Below are 18,698 nucleotides of genomic sequence, written 5' to 3'. Positions count from 1 at the left end.
CTTACAGAGAATATAAATTTCACTGACAGAAAATGTGATTCAAAAAACTTTTTTTCAATTGTATGACCCTGAGAAACACAGTGACAAACAAGTAATTTTACATAATACAAACATCACATAACATACAAATATCACATCAAACAAAGATCACTGAGGGGTTAATAAATTTTGTTGTTACGATTTATTCAATGAATTCATTGTACTTATTCTTTATATTTCTATGATTGTACCTTAATTATAGTGTTTAAACTTTACCTTCAAGTGCATTATTTGATTTTGATTCAGTTACTCGACTGCAAATTTGAACAAAGCAGTACTGTATTATGACATAAAGAAAAAAAATAACACTAATTTAACACTTTTAAATGCTGAATTCAAGTGAAATCTGTGCCTTATACAAACTAATATGCCCTGGGTACAAATGGACAACTTGTTTATCTTTATAATAACAGACTACACTGTAAAAATTCACTGTTAAATTACTTTAAAATGTACCGGCCTACAGCGAAATCGATTGCAGTAAATACAGAGCATAAATTTTAATATATTTTCATTTTTTAAGTAATGTTTGCTGTGAAATCAATAACTGTAACTAAAATCATATTACTATAAATATTACTGTAAAAGATACGATATAAAATTTTGTGATGACAACGGATTTTATGGTAAAATGCATTTAATGGATGTTGCACACAGGTTGTTAACACTATTAACCGTAATTTAATTCGAAAATTTTTACAGTGTTTCTCCTGTAAAATGGTTGAGAAACATATAATGTCATATTTTTTATAAAAAGCAAAATAATATTGTCTTCAATTTAAAAAAATTATATGTTTTTTTCATGTCATGTTTCAAAATTGTAACATGGATGCTAAATTTAAAAAGAAAATTAACTGAATTATACTTGCAATTAAGAATACAGCTATAAAACTTGCAATTAAGAATTAGGTATGAAAAACTTTGTGTTATAACAAATACGTAGTTACATATATTTTGCACATTGTAGTTAACAAAGATGGCACACATTACGAACATTATTTACTTCAATTTTCATAAATTCATAGATTTCATAATTCATTCAAATATTCGAAAATTTCATAATTTCATAATTCATTCATAAATTTCTAAAATTCAAAAATTTCATAATTAAAAAACTTTACAATTGAAAAATTTCATAATTTCAAATTCATTCACAAATTTTATAAATTTCTATTGAAAAAAACAAAGAAAAAAAACTCAATTTAGAGAGCAGTTCAATATTGGTTTTTTCTACCTTGAGAAAATTCTCTAATAATTGTGAAAAAGTTACGCATGAAATTTATTAGTTAAAACTCATGATATTGAAAAAATAACCTATGAAAACCCATAATTAACGTAATAAAACTAAAATAAAAGTGTTTAGTATGGTATTGAATGTGTACTTGACAATGAAAAGCAATGCATAACGCAAAAAGTTTAGCAAAAACGTTACAGAACATTGACCAAAGAAATTTAAATCTTTAAAATGTCACAATTATTTATCGCAATTGAATTTTTTTTCTTTTGCTAAAACAATTAGGTATGGTGAGTAATTTTTAAACTAATCGTTAAGAATCGCCTTTTTTTCCTATTTTACATTTTACGCCTTATTGTAAGCATTCGGATATTCTTAAAACAAAGATACATCTATACTTTTCAAATAAATAAATAAACAAAATAAATAAATAAATAAACAAAATAAATGAATAAATAAACAAAATAAATAAATAAATAAACAAAATAAATAAATAATAATAAGACAGTAGTTGCAAAATTGTTAAGATTGTAGCACTCTTTAAAATTATGTGATTGCATATTTAAAACTCCTCAAAACAACTTTTATTAACGATGTTAGTTTGTAAATATTATCAGTTGAAGCATTGTAACACCAAAACAAATACATAAGCCTTTCTCTTCAAGTATTGCCACGTGGTGAAACGGCCTTAACCATCTTTAGAAAGTATACATGTCTTCTGCCCCAGTCTTCTTTACTGATTAGTCAAGGTGCTGATGAACTTGTAGCCAGAAAATAAACAGGTCATTTCATGTTTCGTAGACTAGGTCTAGGTTGGTCATAGGTTAATGATGATATTTTATCGAATCTATTGCACTATCATAAGTTCAAAATGAAAAACTGAAGTGTGAATATTGCATTTATTATATTTGTTAAAAAATAAATAAATATTATATTTTTGGATTTATTTTACGGGCTAAATGTTCAATCGTGCATATATGTGTTTCAGATTCAGAATAATTTTCGGAGCACTTGTTACAAAACAATGGTGTAGCTGAAAAGTGCCAGTTTGATGTTTCGATTCTTTAATCTTATTTTTTCCTGTCTTAAATAATTTCTTTCTTTTAAAGCTAAATTTCTTCATAGAGACATCAAGTTCTTGTGTTTAAAGTCGCATATATTTCTGTTGCAATGTTTCGAAAACTTTTCTTTCTTTAAGATTTTCAATTATAATATAAATGAAATTTTGTAAAACTTTGAGAATTTGCGTTATACTTAAACAACTTAGCGTGAGCGTGCTAAACTTTGTGAAAACTTTAGAAAGGCGCTAATTTTCAATTTTCTTTTCTTCCTTTTGTTTAATTAAAATCTTAAAAATGCTCGCTTTTAAAAGAACTTTTTTACCTTTTATGTTAATTTGAAAATATATAAGACTTTAATATTTAGTATTTAAACCTATCTCAGTGCATTGAAATCTTTTATAGCTACATATATTTAAAGAAGGGAAATGAATTTAAACTAAAAGTATCTCTTAAAAGACAGATTCTCTTAAAAACAGTATTTTATTTATTTATTTATAAATAAATAAAACAATTTTCTTGATTTTTTTTCTCTATTTATTAAGAGTTATATGTCTGGGCACGACTGAAATAAAAAGTAATTATTACGAAAATCTGTTAAAAATTTTGCATTAATTATTAAATTATTGTTTTGATGCTTAATCTTTTATAAACAGTGCTTTAAAATGCTTTTGAAAATCGTTGGTTTCAATACATACATAGAATTGAATGCTTTTTAGTTGTAAGTTTTTTTGAGGAATGTTAAATATAAATTTATTATATAAGATTTAATTTAATACAATTAAAGCTATATTTTAAATTCTTTTTTGGCATTTCTACGGTATTAAATACTGATTTACTTGTTACTATTTCAAACTATATTTTTCAATCAGTTATTTTGATTAGCAGATAGAGAAACAAAGAGGAAACAAGACTTATACTTAGAAGGCGACGACTTATACTTAGAAAGAAGACGTATACAACTTCTTATTTAACATAATACTTAGCATTATAATAAGAATTTAAATATTTAAATTCCAGTTTCATAAAAATTTGAAATCAAATTAAAAATATTAAATTTTTATTTTTAATATTTGATTTTCTAAGCTTATTTATAAGTTTATTTATCCAATCACATATAGATTATCAATCACAATATAGATTATCAGCTACTTAAAAAAAAAGAAAAATAAATAAATAAAACAAAAAAACATTGAATTTTTTTTATCTACAGACACCTGTAAAAAAGTTAAAAGGTTAAGATCAAAATTATATCTTTTCCCGAGAAATAACCAGCACTAATTACTTATAAAAAAACTACAAATGTTACATATTCGACATCGATGAAATAAAGGACCTGAGTTAAATCACAATATGTAGAGAATTTAGTTAACTCCAGCTATGTCATAGTAGTCTGAACATTATAAAGATTGTAATAATGTCCTTTTAAGTTTAGAAGTTCTTGGTGGGTACCACTCTCTACAATTTTCCCTTTGTAAATTACTGCTATTGTGTCTGCATTTTGAATTGTAGAGAGTCTATGAGCTATAATAAGACATGTGCGTCCACTACTTGCTTTGTCTAATGCTTCTTGCACAACCTAAAATATAATAGAAAGATATCTAAACATTTTAAAATTTTATATAAGTCACTTTTTGTGTTATGTGGTTTTCACCTTATTCACCCAATTTGTTAATAAGCTATTAGTAACTAAATTTGTTTGATAATCTTATTTAATTTTTCTTGCGGACAGTTATAATATATTTTTCACATGATCTATGATGTGATTATTCAGTGTAAATATTTTAAAAAAATAATAAAAAATAAAACGCCCCAAGTATTGGAAAATAAACAAATAATCAACACTAAATATTAATCTGTAAAAGACATGAATAATTTAAAAAGAAATAGAGACCAGTGTCGATCTCAAGAAACTTCAAATGATGGGATTTGATTCAAAACATTCGAATAATGAAATTAAATAACGGTAAATATTTTGATCATTAGTAATAGAAAATGAAAGGTGCAATCACACTAATTAAACAATCAGTAGTCATTAAAATTCCATATAATGGAACTAGGTTAAATAATAATAATGATAGAAGAAAATAAAACCTCGGAGATGAAGTTTTAATTATGTAAAATAATCAACAAATAATGAAAAGTTTTTTAGCATCTTTATTGAGGTATACTATAAAATTTAAAAAGTTAATAAATGATTATTTATTATAAATAAGACTACGTAAAAATTTAATGGCTTTTTAAGACAATATAGAGGTCATCTAACTTACAAGTGGATTAATTGCAGGGAGCCAAATAATCATCGTGAGAAGTATAAAAATATTATTTTATTTCATAACCGGCATTGATCAGTCGACCCAATTCTGAGTTTATGACCATCAAGGTTCAACTCCATAGCCTTGCAATTTTGAACCAAATCCAGAAAAAAGGGAACTCCTGTATCAGGTATATAAATACACAAGTGGGCGACCTTTGTGCTAAAATACAAACTAAGGTAAACAACGTTTAAGAGCACAAAAAGTATTTATAAATGCAGACAGCTGTTTCGGATGCTCAAAGGGCAACCTTCATCAGTGCAACAGAAAGAAATGAGAGAAAACAGGGTAAATATAGAGAAAAGTGACGTCACAAGGGGGGGGGGATTAGAGCAACGGCTAATAGGAAGGACGGGTGAATGGATGACGACGAATGGGTAGCAAGGAACAAAACAGGGGGTTAGTTAGGTTTAATCATAGATTTCCAAACAGGAGAAAGATAAGGAACGCTGGATAGGTCATTGACCAACAGTTTGGAATGTTTGAATATATTATAGGACTCATAAAAGTCTAAATCAAAAATTGAAGAACAATTTTGAATGACTTTAGAAGAAGAAAAATCAAAATTATGATTAGAGTCCCAACAATGTTGGGCAATAGATGAGCGTTTAGATTCTTGTTTTTTGACATAGGCTTCATGTTCCTTGACACGGTACTTTAAGGCACGCTTAGTTTGGCCAACATATGAAAGGCCGCATTGGCAATTAATTTGGTATATACGCCAGCTACTTTGACTGTCAATGGGCTGTTTGAGATTAGAACATTTTATCTTATTAATGAGACTGAAAATAATATTGAAATCAAACTTCTTTAGGATATTAGCAACTTGCCGACTTATTTTAGGAAAATAGGGTAAAATGACTAAATTGTTAGAAAATTCTTTGTCAGGTTTATCGGTAGGTGATTGTTTAGTTAAGTTTTTATAAATATTATCAATGATGTTAGGAGAATAACCTCTGTCATGAGCAATGGCTTTGATGTATGCATTTATAAATACTTTTTGTGCTCTTAAACGTTGTTTACCTTAGTTTGCAATCCTGTATCAGGTGTTAGGACTTTAGTATTACTTTTGGTGGCATCTGCGTTACATTCTGAGAAACCTCCACGAAAACCTCCTCCGGTTAGCCCGACGGTAAGGGGATTTTAAATTATGATCCTTCTACTACTGAACTTACATCAATGCTGTGGTCCGAACGAGACGGGAGCAGAATTCGTACCAACCAGTCAACGCTGAGATTCGTACCTGGAAGCGAACATTTTGTCCCCTGAGCCGGCTTGGTGTGTAGTGTTAAAATGTTTATAACCGTCGTTAAACAGCCGACCCAAATTTGAGTTTACGATTACCAATGTTCAACATCATAGTCTTGTAGTTTTGAACCCGATTTAGATGACAAGGAAACTCTTGGATGAAATATTGAGAGATGAAATATGAGAACTTTTTGAGGGAACTAATGCGCTTTTGTGTTACATGGATAGGAAAACCTCCCACGGTTAGCCTGATGGTAAGGGAACTCTAACCCATGATCCGTCCACCGCTGATTTTACGTCTGCATTGTGGTCGGTGCGAGCCGGGTGCAGAATTCGCATCAACCAGCCATCGCTGGGTTTCAACCCCGGGTTACCTCACGGCGAGTGGAGCGTTCAATCCTCTGAGTCATCGCGGTTCATAGTTTTAAAATTGATAAAGTATCTTTAAAAAAAACAATACTTCTTTCTAAAACTAAAAGGAAGGCAGAAAGTTTAGAATGAATTCTTTCAAAAAGCCTGAAAATCGTTTCTAAAACCCCCACCATTAATATTTTTTTGCTAATTTTTAAAAAATTCTTTTTTTTTTGAAATTAACTTATATTTTAAAAAAAAGTTAACAGTTTGATAACTTTTTTTCCACAGAAAAATCCTAATGATTACGAATAAACTTTTATAGAATATTCAGAATGTTTTGCTACTTTCGTTTACAAAATTTCGTCACATTCGGGAGAGTAGGTTTTTTCGGCAAGGTATCTTAAAATAAACTCGCTTTTTTTAATGATTATTCTCAATATTTTTCAAGTAACATTATTTTTTTTGTTTAAATTTCATAGCTAAAACTCATTACACAACTGAATCGGGAATTACATTCATCAGGCATGCGTTGTTTTGCAATTCTATTTTGTTTTTATACACAAAATATGCATGATGTTGCATGATAGGCATACTTAGGCATTTAAGCCTAAGCTGCTTTAGTCTTAATTTCATGAATAAATAAAATGCATAGCGACACAGTTTTAAAGGGGACCGGGATAGCCTCTGGTTGGTAGGGCGCTGGACTCTTCGAGAGAAGGGGAGTTTAAATCTAGCTGGCCAAAAACTCCCCGTGTAGTAAATGGTGGCTGGTGAGCGTAAAATCTGTGGGGTAATGAAGTCTTCCATGTTCCCATAACAAAGTTCATTACATAGTAAAGTACATTAGGAACATAACCATGTTCCCAATCGTTCTCCGGTTCAGGTCAAAATTGCGTATGAATTATGTACGAATGGGTCCGCCCTATAAGCGGGTGTGACGTATGGGTGTGGCAAAAATCAAGCTCTTAGCCATAAATAGCATCACTAGAAAAGAAGAACACTCGCTTCCCCAGCGCCTTAATGGCCTACAACAACATCATCAACTACGCAGTTTTAAACCATCTTCTCTAAAATGTTTCTATTTAAAATCAAGTGAAAGTGTTTAATATAGTATGCCAACTATATTAGAATTTTTTAATGAGAGTTTTGACTTACCTTTTCACTTTCTGCATCGAGGGCGGAGGTTGCTTCGTCAAGAAGTAATATTTTGGGATTTCTTAAGAGAGCTCGAGCAATAGCCACTCTCTGCTTCTGGCCGCCACTTAATTGCGTGCCTTTGTCACCAACTGGAGTGTCGTAGCCCTTCATAGAAAAAAAATATATATAACTGTAAATGAATTCTAAATAAATTTACTGTAAGATTATTCATCAATCCCATAAACAGCATGAGTTATTATTCTGTGCCTTCCATTGCTATCGAGGTGCACAAATCTTAGATTAAATCCTCTACAAATTTTCTACATCATTTCTAGTGTGATGTTCATAAATTTGTGATCTTCAGTTCATGCCAATATTTTTTTCATAATTTGTTGTTCTTTCGTTAAACTTTCTTGATTTTAATTCCTTGCGTTATTCAGGAAAATAAGCTCGTTTCTTATCTTTGGAACATGAGTATAGATCTAAGTGGGAATATGCTTATGGAATTAGCAATATGCCTCTTATTGCATTTTTCTCCAAAAAGGATTCTTTTTTGTTTAATGCGCATGTTCTAAAGCTTATTTTTGTAGAAAACGCAAATTTCTTTTCAATTTTTAGTGGTTTTCTGACGAAGAAAAACTTAAGAAATGTTATTTAAAGTGAAATTAAATGTTTTGAAACGAAAAGACATAACTTGTTGACATAACTGAAAGGAAAAAATGATGAGCACTAAAAATAAAGTAAAATATATTTTTATTTTTATTTTTACCTGAGGTAATGAAGAAATGAAGTTATGTATATTGGCTTGGCGTGCTGCTTCTATAATTTCTTGCATTTCAACTGTTCTAGAATTGTCTCCGTATGCAATGTTTTCAGCTATACTATAACTGAATAAGACAGGTTCTTGTGATACAAGGCCAATGTGAGATCGGAGGTTGGCTACTTGCAAATCTGAAACGTTTTCTCCGTCAAATACCTAATTTGAACAACAAAAAAAAATTATTTTGTCTACTATATAAACAACAACCACAACTTAATCAATCACGCATAAATCATCTTTAATTAATATAATTATATCTGTTTTTATAACTGGGCGATTCCATGAAAAAGGGGAAAAGCACCGGAAAATTCAAATAAGAATAATGTTATTATTTTGGATTTTTTCTGAATTAGAAAGGTTTGAAGTTTGATAATTTATAAATTTTTTTTGAGAATTCAGATTTTTAGTGTTGGTAGCCCATTGAACATTGCATTTACTTGTTCTGATCTGGGTGAAGAACATGGTCAGATTCTTAAAATCAGTAACTTAACATTATCTTCCTTTCAAAATGTTCCAAAGAATAAATATTGTTTATTACACTTAGTAGAAATATTGTGTAATGTTAAAATAACTTTTTGTTGCTAAATTCACTTAATTATATAAATTTCAACTAAACGTTAATGCATGTAACGTAAGTTACCAAAAACTAGGAAAAGTTTTTATGTGTAAAAAAAAACATGTGATACAAAAGTAAGAATATTATTTTTTCTTTCTTAGAGACTAGCACTAAATAAGTAGCAATAGCTTTTTTTTTCAAATATTATTTATTTACTGTTTTGTGCACTATTCAATATATGTAACGTAAGTTACTGACTTGCATGTAATGTTAGTTACCAATGTGAAATGAGTTCATTTCTTTTGAAAATTGGCATATAAACTAAATAAGATGTATCCAGTTATAATAACAAAGTTTAAATAAATAAACACTGCCTTAGGATATTAATTTTATTGAAAATCTTTGCATTAAGTCATTTTATTGGATGTTGGCATTCATATGTTTTCAAAGTTGGACGAAATCTCTCTAGAAGCTAATGGTGGCAAGAAGAAAGTACAAGCACGTTATCTTCTTCATTCAGTTCGAGAAATGTACCAAATGTTTATGGAAAAAAATCCAGAATGCAAAATTGGAAAACTAAGTCCTTTGAGCTACGTCCAAAGCATGTCTTGCTTAGTAACAAACCTCCTAGAAATGTTTGTCTTTGTAAGTATCACGAAAACTTCGGATGAGCTACTGAAGCCTTCAGAAAATTCCATAATGTTCCATCTTACGCAATACTTCAGAAAATTATTTTTATGTTCAGAAAAAAGAGATGAGTGCTGGTCTGGAGAATGTGTGCCGGTGGATATCAAAAATGTTCACATCTGGTCAGATGGGCCAAGGAGTCAGTTCAAGAATCTATATATAACTCCGGTCTTACCTGTTTTTGAGATTCATCATGGAAAAATATTGTTGTGGGATTATTTTGCCTTGTCGCACGGCAAGAGTCCTGTTGATGGGACAGGTGGATCTATTAAAGGAAGTGTAAAAAATGTCGTATAGAAAAGAAAACATATTGTCATCAATGCCTCTGAGTTTGGGGCAGCAACACAAGAGCATTGAACAAAAATAAATATGGTAGAAATCACACCAGAAGATATTAAGAAGCGTCAGAAAAAGTTAATCTGTCTAGTCTATTTTCAAAAGCTCCACAGATTAAAAATATTAAGCAGATCCATCACTTAAAATTTCAAGAAGGTATACCAGAAGGGTTTTTTAAGTGAAAGATGTTGAAAAACAAAATGATGAATCCAAAATAAAAGCTGGAGATTAGTATATGGTTAGATACGAGGAAATGTTATATCCAGGTGTGGTAATGTCTGTTGAAGAGCAAGAATTTAAAGTCAATGTAATGGCTGCTGTGGGAATCTATTGGAAATGACAAGGAAAAAGAGATGAAATATTCTACCAGAAAAAAAGCATGGTGAAAAGAATTGAGCCCCTATACTAGTTAATAACAGAGGACATTATAAGTGTGCATAGTAATGTCTGAATCAAGTATGTAAATGAAAAGTTTTTTGAGTTTACTTCATGTACACTTTTTCTCCCTTGCACTATACTGTTTAAATATGTTAATTTGCATTTGTACATTACTGGAGTAAAAGTTTGATGCAAAGGGAATTTCGTAACGTAAGTTACTGTAACGTAAGTTACCCATTTAAAAAATTATATTTAATTGAACTTTTGAAATAAAATCTTAAATCTAGGCATAATAAATATTTAAACATGTCAGTAAAATGATACATATAATCTTAATCAATTAACATTTGTATGAGAACAGAATTTTGCCTTCAAGCATATTGCAAATTTATGCCATTCCTTTTTCAGTAACGTAAGTTACCACACTAGTTTTAGGTTTTTACACTGCTTAAATGGAAAAATATTAATTATTCTAATTAGGTTGCTTTTGGTTTTGATTGTAATTTTAAGAAATCACTTTATTTTAGATTGTGTATTAGTATTATTTGTATGCTTCTAAGTTGTCAGTGCAATAAAATTTCTGTGAATGTAACGTAAGTTACCATGGAATAGCACAACTTATTATATGAAAAGAAGAAAAGACTAGTAAAATCTTTTTGTTCAAAATTATATGATTTAAACGCTGAGTATGTTCGCTATACTACTTGGTGTAAAGAAACAGGCAAAACGTTTGATAATCAGTAAGACTAAATATTTTGAATTGCAGCCAGGTAAGATACGCATGAAGTCAGTTACTTTTGCGAAACTATATTAACTGAGAATAAATAATTGTAGATGCATACATACACTTATTCTTAAATTAAAATTAGCTGTTAAATTAAACATACGCAAAAGCGAAGGAGAATATTAAGACAAATACGAACTAGGTTTAACATAAGAAAAGTGGATAGAAATTTTAGATTATTAGTTTTAGCTTGTTTTATATATTTCAGAGAGTTTTAAAAATCAAAATACGTCGTTGTTATTACCAATGTCATATGTCAAAATAAGCAAGCCTGCTAGAAATTAAGCGAATTTTTAAGGAAGAGGATCACTCATTTTTTCACTCATTTTTTTTTCAGGGACGTCATCTATGGCCAAAAACACGACTTCAGCCATACGCACGTCATAACCTGTTTTACAAGGAGGACTAAACCATACTCCATTCATTCACAGATCGAAATTTTGATTTGAACTAGAGAACGATCTTCAATTCAGTACCCCAAGAGGTATTAAACTGTTATGGGAAATTGGAGGACTTTGTGCCTCCGACAGATTTAACGTACACCAGAAACCATTTAATACAAGGATATTCCTTGGTCGGCTGTATTTGAACTCCCTTTCTAACGAACATGAGTCCAAAGTCCTACCAACCAGGCTATCCTGGCCAAAATTAAAATATAAATCTTACTGCACTACTAAAATCATAGATACATATTTTAACGGCACATATTTGTTTGTTTAAATGTATCGTTGCGTAGAAAACAACAATGAGCTATCGTGAATTTGTACTCTGAATGTAAGCATTTGACTATTGATATCCTATGTGAATATGATATGAGTGTGTATGAGATTGGTGTAAGCATTTTACATTATTGGTATACAAATATTACTACACCTTCTGAAATATTTATGACCAATTGGCTTGGTTTTAACTTCAAATAAAGTATTCCGTCACACAATTTTTTAGGTAGTTGGAGGTTTTGAAATGTTAACTCATTTTCGTATTTATTTCAGTGATTTAGATTCCCTTCATAAGCCTATGATCTAATTTTTTTTCACTCCCATTTAAAACAAAGCGTCTTCTTTTAGCAGAATTGAAAGCTTTGGTAATCAAACTATACTTAAAATAATAGAAAAGATTGAATGAATGAAAATTGTAACTTTGAAATTTCTTTAGTAAAATCAAAGCAACCAGAGAACCAACTTCACAGACTGGCAAAACGTTTATCTGTTACTTAATTAAAATAGTCACTTCTATAGCGTTATGCAGTTCAGAAAGATTTAGCATTTTGAAAACATTTCGTGTAAAATTATAACGGCATATTATTGAAATTATTAAAAAAAGAATCAATTTCACTTCAGAATCAATTTCACTTTAGGATCAATTTCACTTCAGAATCAATTTCAATTCGGATGTGCTTAAAAAAAGATGTTTGCATAACACTGGGAAACTAACTTTTTTACAAATACGTAAACTTGCCTAATTCAGGAGTTAGGTTCCAAATCTGAAATTAGTTTTGCTCCAAAAGCTAATTTTTTATTTAAAATTACATTTTGTGCTGAAATGCACAAGTTTAAAAAAGTTATGTGTAACAGGGGGTCACATAAATGATGCGACAAACTTCTTTGAGAGTACAGGTGCATCATCAGGATGAAAAAAGCACAGGAATCCATACCCAGAAATGTCATATGCTTCCTTATTACGACCTGTTCAGGAGTGAATGAATGAACAGTTTATAATTGTGGAGCATTCCTAGCGATGTATGACATTTCTGGGTATGTCCAGGTAGGTCGAGCAATTTTAATCCTGATAATGAACTCTAACTCCTCTAGGAGTTTTTCGCAACATTTACGAGGTTCTGTTATCTATAACGTTTTTAAACTGTACATTTTAATAAAAAAATAGACGAAAAAATAAAGAAAAAAATGTAATTTAAAGCAAAAAAGGTTGAAGCTTGGATAGAGAAACCTATTGCAGATTAGAAATCTGTGATACGAAAGTATCTAAGATGTTTTAGCAAATCTCATGCCACAAAAAATATGCTCCTCAGCGTTATCAGTTATGCTGTATAAGCTTCATTAAAGTTATGGTATCTGTACTCAGACATTCTTAATTCAAATATTCATGAATTAAAACACTAGGAGGAACTGTTTTTTCTTATTTTCTCATTTATGTATTTCTTGATAATTAATAAAGGTTGGACAGCAATCTTAAAGAAATATTTCGAAAAAGCAACATTAAAACCATTTTAAGCTGCGCATATAAATCATTATATCATCAGATAAATCCTTATATGATTATATAATTCAATATATGATTATATAAATCATTATATCTATATATGAATCATTATATCATTATATAAATCGTTTCTTACCACATTCCCTTGTAAAGGGTCGTAAAAACGTTCGATTAATTGTACACAAGTACTTTTACCGCATCCACTACTGCCCACAAGAGCCACCGTCTTCCCAGGTTTAATACTCAATTCAAGTCCTCTCAATATTCTTGTATTAGGTCGACTTGGATAATTAAAGTACACTTTTCGAAAATCAACATATCCCTTAACTTCATTCTAAATAAAGAGAACAATTTATGAAATTAAAAAACTCAAACTGAGAAAGAGGATAAAATTATCCCATTTCCGTGCATGTTTATAATTCCAGCATTTAAACAGACTTTGATTTTTTCCTACCAATATGATCTGTACGTTAAAAATTAATCTAGTTTTTTTTAAAGATATGTTTCGTAGTTTAGGGTATCATTTTCTTACATCTTGTAATATTTTCAGTTCTTGACAATGCAATTTATATATACTAAAACTAAATAAGGTATTAACACATTTTTAGACAAATGTGTGTAAATACACCATTTCAATAAATATTTTTTATTTCCACTGTGATGCACACTGTATTTTTCTGCTATTTTTAAAGGTACTGAATTATACATTTATTAAAATATATTAGTCACTTATTTGGAATAAACAATTTCTGTTGAGAACATTTTAAAGTATGATGGTTTTTTTGAACTTTTGGACTCAACTTTTTGGAAGTATAATTACTCCTCTTGATATTGATCATATGTTTTTATTACGGATAAAAAGTTCTACCGTTTTTATTCAAACCATAATCTATGCACCTTTACCATGATGAATTTTATCACCATTTAAGGACCATTTCATTTCTTAAAAGCATTATTTCCCTTGAATGAAGCTTTTTTCTGCTTTAATGAATGTAATTTAAGCATATTTCAGTTAAGCATATTAGTAGAGATGAAACTTTGATTTTGATTAAATCAAAACACATGATAAAATTTTATTCCCATATTATTATATATTGCATGCATATTATCTAAATGTTCAGTTACATATTATCTAATGTTGTGTAAATGTTACAGGTTATGAACATGTTATCTAAATGTCGATAAATAAAATAGCATTATTTCAAGAATTGCTGCAAATATTTTAAACATGCTAAATAACATACCAGAATTTTTCCATGTACTGATAGAGAATCTATTCTAGGTTCTACATCAAGAAGTTTAAATATTCTAACAGCGGCTAGCTTAGCTCTATTGTAATCTGGAGCAAATGACATTGCTTGTCCAACAAACATCATCCCCATTAAAACTCCTTCGAGCACTCTAGTTTAATTAGAACAATAAAACGAAAAATTAACTTAATTATAAAATTGAGATCAAAAGTTAAATCTTGAATGGAAAGTTTAAAAATGTAAAGATAAAACGTTTGAAATAAAATACTGTTAAAATTCAACTATTTTTTCATTTGTTACAATATAAAAATTTCTATAGAATCTGAAAATATAGTGGAAATCTTTCCGTATTGTGATCTGTCGCGCCAACAACAATCACCATGGGCTAAATGAGAATAAAAAAAGAAGTACAGGTTTGCTCGATGTTGCTACGAGTTGAAATAAGCATAGAATACGCATACGCCCTGCATGCAAGTCCTTTTCTGTGATTTTTTTTTTAAAAATCTTGCGACGAACTGTCTGGAAATTGTCAAGATTTGGCGATTACTTAGCACGGATCACGATATTGAAATCTTCACAATATAACTATTTTAATTCGTTCAATATTTTGCATACTGTTATCCATTTATGCATCAAACATAGCATTTTCAAACGTAAAACGTCGCTTAAAGAAATAACTATCTTCGTAAAATTGTATGCTTTTGAAGCAAGCTGAATACCCGGTGTCCTTACTGAGGAAAAAATCTTAAATTTAATATTTTTTTTTTAAATAAAAATTTGTATTTAAGTGCTGACGACACGAAAGAAGACGAAAGTAAGAACGGTCGGGAAAAAACCAATTCTATTCTTTTCGCTTAGTTCGAGATGAAATTTAATTTATTTGCTTATATTAAAAAAAAATCCGACTAAATATTGTACTTTTCTTTCCGCCTGTGTTTTAAATAACAATGAAAGAATCGCTCAATATTTTTATCTAATGTTCATGTTTATATCTATAATATGTTCTTGGGTCTCGTAATTTAAACGAAAAACCGGTTTTAACACAATATAATTTTTTTTAAAAAAAGAAAAAAAAAAGGCTTGAACGGTTTTTAGGATCGCGTGAAAATATTGAATCCCCTGCTATAAATGTAAGGAATCTAGCACAAGCATTGGTTTATATATAATATAATAATAAGATAGAGAGATATATAGGGAGTAACATATGGGCAAGATATATATAGACACACATACACTAATTTTCCGAGATATGGACTTTTGTAGCCCGCGCCAAGCTGCTCTGGCAATATCGTTCGAAAACAAACTGAAAAAATTTTATTGGTTTTCCTCTTAAGAGAAGTGTAGAGATATCTCTTTCGTGTTTTTTTTAATGGTAAATAAATGGTTTGAATAATATTTTCTAAAGCTGCACCAATATTTCATTCGTCTCTTATTCATCAAATTAAAATTTCATATAATATATGCATTTAGAAATTGAGAATTTAATTGGGGAATTTTAAGTACAATAACCAAACCGCAATCAGTAAACAGTAAAAAATTCCAGACTCCAAAAAAGAAACTTTGCGAGCATCATCCGTAAAGTATAATTTTACTGTAAAATTTTACTGTATTATTTATTTAATTAGAGAGATTAAATGATTTTACTGTAATTATTACAGTAAAATTAATGTTTATCAAATTTTTGTACCTTAACATGTTTTAGTAAATATGGAATTTAAGGTGAAAACTATGCACCATGAGTGCCGGTACTTTTAACCGTAATTTAATACGGAATTTTTTACGTGTGTAGGAATGTTCTCCAAGTATGTAAAAATCATAAATTGTATTTCATTATCATTTATGATTTTAACAATTTTATTGTACTTGTTTAACTTTTTCATAAAATTTTTTTAAAATACTGATTAGAAAATTGTTATTAAATTAAGTCTAATGATGTCATGTAAAAACTATGAATTGAATCAATTGAGAAATGAACCGTTAACCGTTAAACGAAAAACTTTTCAAAGTATAAAGAAATTTGGAGCGGACTTCAAAAGCTCATGATGTGGAACTAATCCATTATTATGTAAAAATTTTTTATTTATTTATAATTGGATTTCTACTTTTTAAAATTATTTTGGGTACTCTGAATATTGAAATTTGCATCTTTGCAGTTGTTTTTACAACATTGTATTGCATTGCATTTCGTTTTTCAGAATTCTATTAAATTGCATTTTGTTTTTCCCAATCTTGAATACTAACAAATACTTACTTCAACAAAGAATCGTATTTCAGCTCTTTATCAGCAACTAGTACAGCTCCATAATACAGAACAGCAGAGTAAGAAAGAGGATTTAGCGCTTGGGCAAAACCATAAATGAATCCTCTTAAGTGGGCCATATTCCGAGAGTTTCTAAGAAATGAGCAGTAGTTAGATGATCATCCATCTTATTGAAAAATAAGCCATTGAAAATCATTATTGTTTTTTAACTAAAGATGGACCAATTAAAAATTAATTTCTGGATAACTAACTTATAATTTAGCATCAAACAAAAAAAGGTTATTTAAGTCAATATTTTGTTATGATACTCTGTAGCAAGTTATGAAAAAACCCATTATTCTTATAGATAGAGCCTGTTTGCTTCTAAGAATGAATGCTGTGCTCGCCAAGTGGATGCCATGCTCCCAACGGGAACGTACATCCACATCGCCAACTCTTGAAACGACGTTGCCCACTTTCATCTTTTTGCTTGTTTTCTTAAATCGCGTGAAATGAAGTGAATAAAACTTACTGAACAAAAACTATTGTTATGTTAATAAGAATTAATAAATAAAAATAATATCGAAAAATTAAAACAAATATACGTCTTTCTTTTCGCATTTAAAGAAACTAATAGAATAATAATACATATTGTTTCGAGCAGACGATCTTCTTCGACAGCAAAACATTTCTTTATCTCGCATTTGATTTATAAAGAGTATGCCAGCATAAAACGCGCCATTTCTAGTGGTCTAATCGAATCCAGTGCTTTTGCAACGTTATATAATTGTTTCTTTTTCAAGAAGGAATGTTCTTCTTATTTATAGAAATATGTCGCCAAGTCTAGAACTTCTGTAAGACTACTAAACTATAAACCTACTTAAATAATTCCATGATATATATCATAAAAGAGAACACGAATTATTCTGTCCGACGAGATTAAGTTTTAAAAGCTCTCATATTGTTTTGATAGCATATTTATATAATTTGATAACTAATTTGAAAAGTATTAAATACAGTAGCTGATGATGCAGTCTAAATCCCATTCCGCAATGGTCTTTTCTTAACTTGCAATGGTGTATTAAGCTTCTCATTAGAATGTAATAAAAGTTCCGATATGACCATGCAGCATTCCCTGCTGTTCACATTTCAAATTCATTTTTCACATTTCAAATTCAAAAAATAATGTTAATATTTTTTTTCTTCATAATTTGTCAACAAAATATACAGTAGAATCAAATTAAATAAAATCATTAAATTCGTTCTTGATATATTTGATGAATTTTAATTTTTAATATATAGAAATACATTTAATCTCTTCAAATGAAAGGTAATCTATTAATTCAGTTTTATTTCGAATTTAAATAAACCTTGGATTAAGGGTACTCTTTACGCATTATTAGTCAGTTATTATAGTCATTAATAACGATTTTTATTAACATTAAAAGCGAATTATAAATACTATTAATTTTAATTATTTCATTAATTATTATTAATAGATTAAAATTTAAGAAATTAATTAAATATTATAATTTTAAGAAAGGAATTTTTTAAGACATACCTTGGAAGTAAAATATAATTCCTTTATTCAAAGTGGTCGTGAGTTTCAAATAAAACTTAGCATTTAAGGTACTATTTCAAACACTTATTATAATATAAACTAACTTGAGAGGTTTCAATAAAGCATTGTAGAACTGCAGGTAGAAGTTTTTTTCTTGATGCAAAGATGCAACAGTACGTATGCTTTCTATTGCTTCTATTGCTACCTGTATGAAAAGACAATTATTAATTATTAAAGTGGTGCCTATAAAAACATTTTAAACAATAGGTGCGTCTTTATATTTGCTTTGTTTTATAGGCATTACCAGGCAGGTTTTTTTTCTTCAAAAACCCTCTTTTATTGAGTTTTAAAATATTGTGAATCTTTTGAAGCTTTCCTCTTCTTTTATAAGAAAGAAAAAATGCTATGAATGAAGTTTTGAATATTATATACAAACTTAGTTTTATAGTATTATAGTAAAATTTATATTTTGCAATTGCACT

At 29.1% G+C, this 18,698-nt stretch overlaps 1 protein-coding gene across 1 annotated transcript in view; it reads right to left on the bottom strand.

The window, feature by feature from the left end:
- Nucleotides 1-3,593: 3,593 nt before the first annotated feature.
- Nucleotides 3,594-18,698, bottom strand: part of LOC139425003 (ATP-dependent translocase ABCB1) — a 103,930-nt gene continuing 88,825 nt past the window's right edge. The window contains exons 34-40 of the mRNA XM_087157414.1: nt 18,321-18,421; nt 16,668-16,808; nt 14,411-14,567; nt 13,303-13,500; nt 8,155-8,361; nt 7,404-7,550; nt 3,594-3,910 (exon numbers count right to left, since the gene is read on the bottom strand). Of these exons, the coding sequence (XP_087013540.1) occupies nt 3,710-3,910; nt 7,404-7,550; nt 8,155-8,361; nt 13,303-13,500; nt 14,411-14,567; nt 16,668-16,808; nt 18,321-18,421 (1,152 nt within the window). The 3' untranslated portion in view covers nt 3,594-3,709. The remainder of the gene's footprint in view (nt 3,911-7,403; nt 7,551-8,154; nt 8,362-13,302; nt 13,501-14,410; nt 14,568-16,667; nt 16,809-18,320; nt 18,422-18,698) is intronic.

The sequence above is a fragment of the Parasteatoda tepidariorum genome, chromosome 2 (assembly GCF_982258835.1).
Source record: "Parasteatoda tepidariorum strain Cologne lab strain chromosome 2, Ptep-v5.0, whole genome shotgun sequence".
NCBI classification, from domain to species: Eukaryota; Metazoa; Arthropoda; class Arachnida; order Araneae; family Theridiidae; genus Parasteatoda; species Parasteatoda tepidariorum.
The sequence above is the reverse complement of the archived record's forward strand: the minus strand, read 5'-3'. Positions and strand labels throughout refer to the sequence as shown.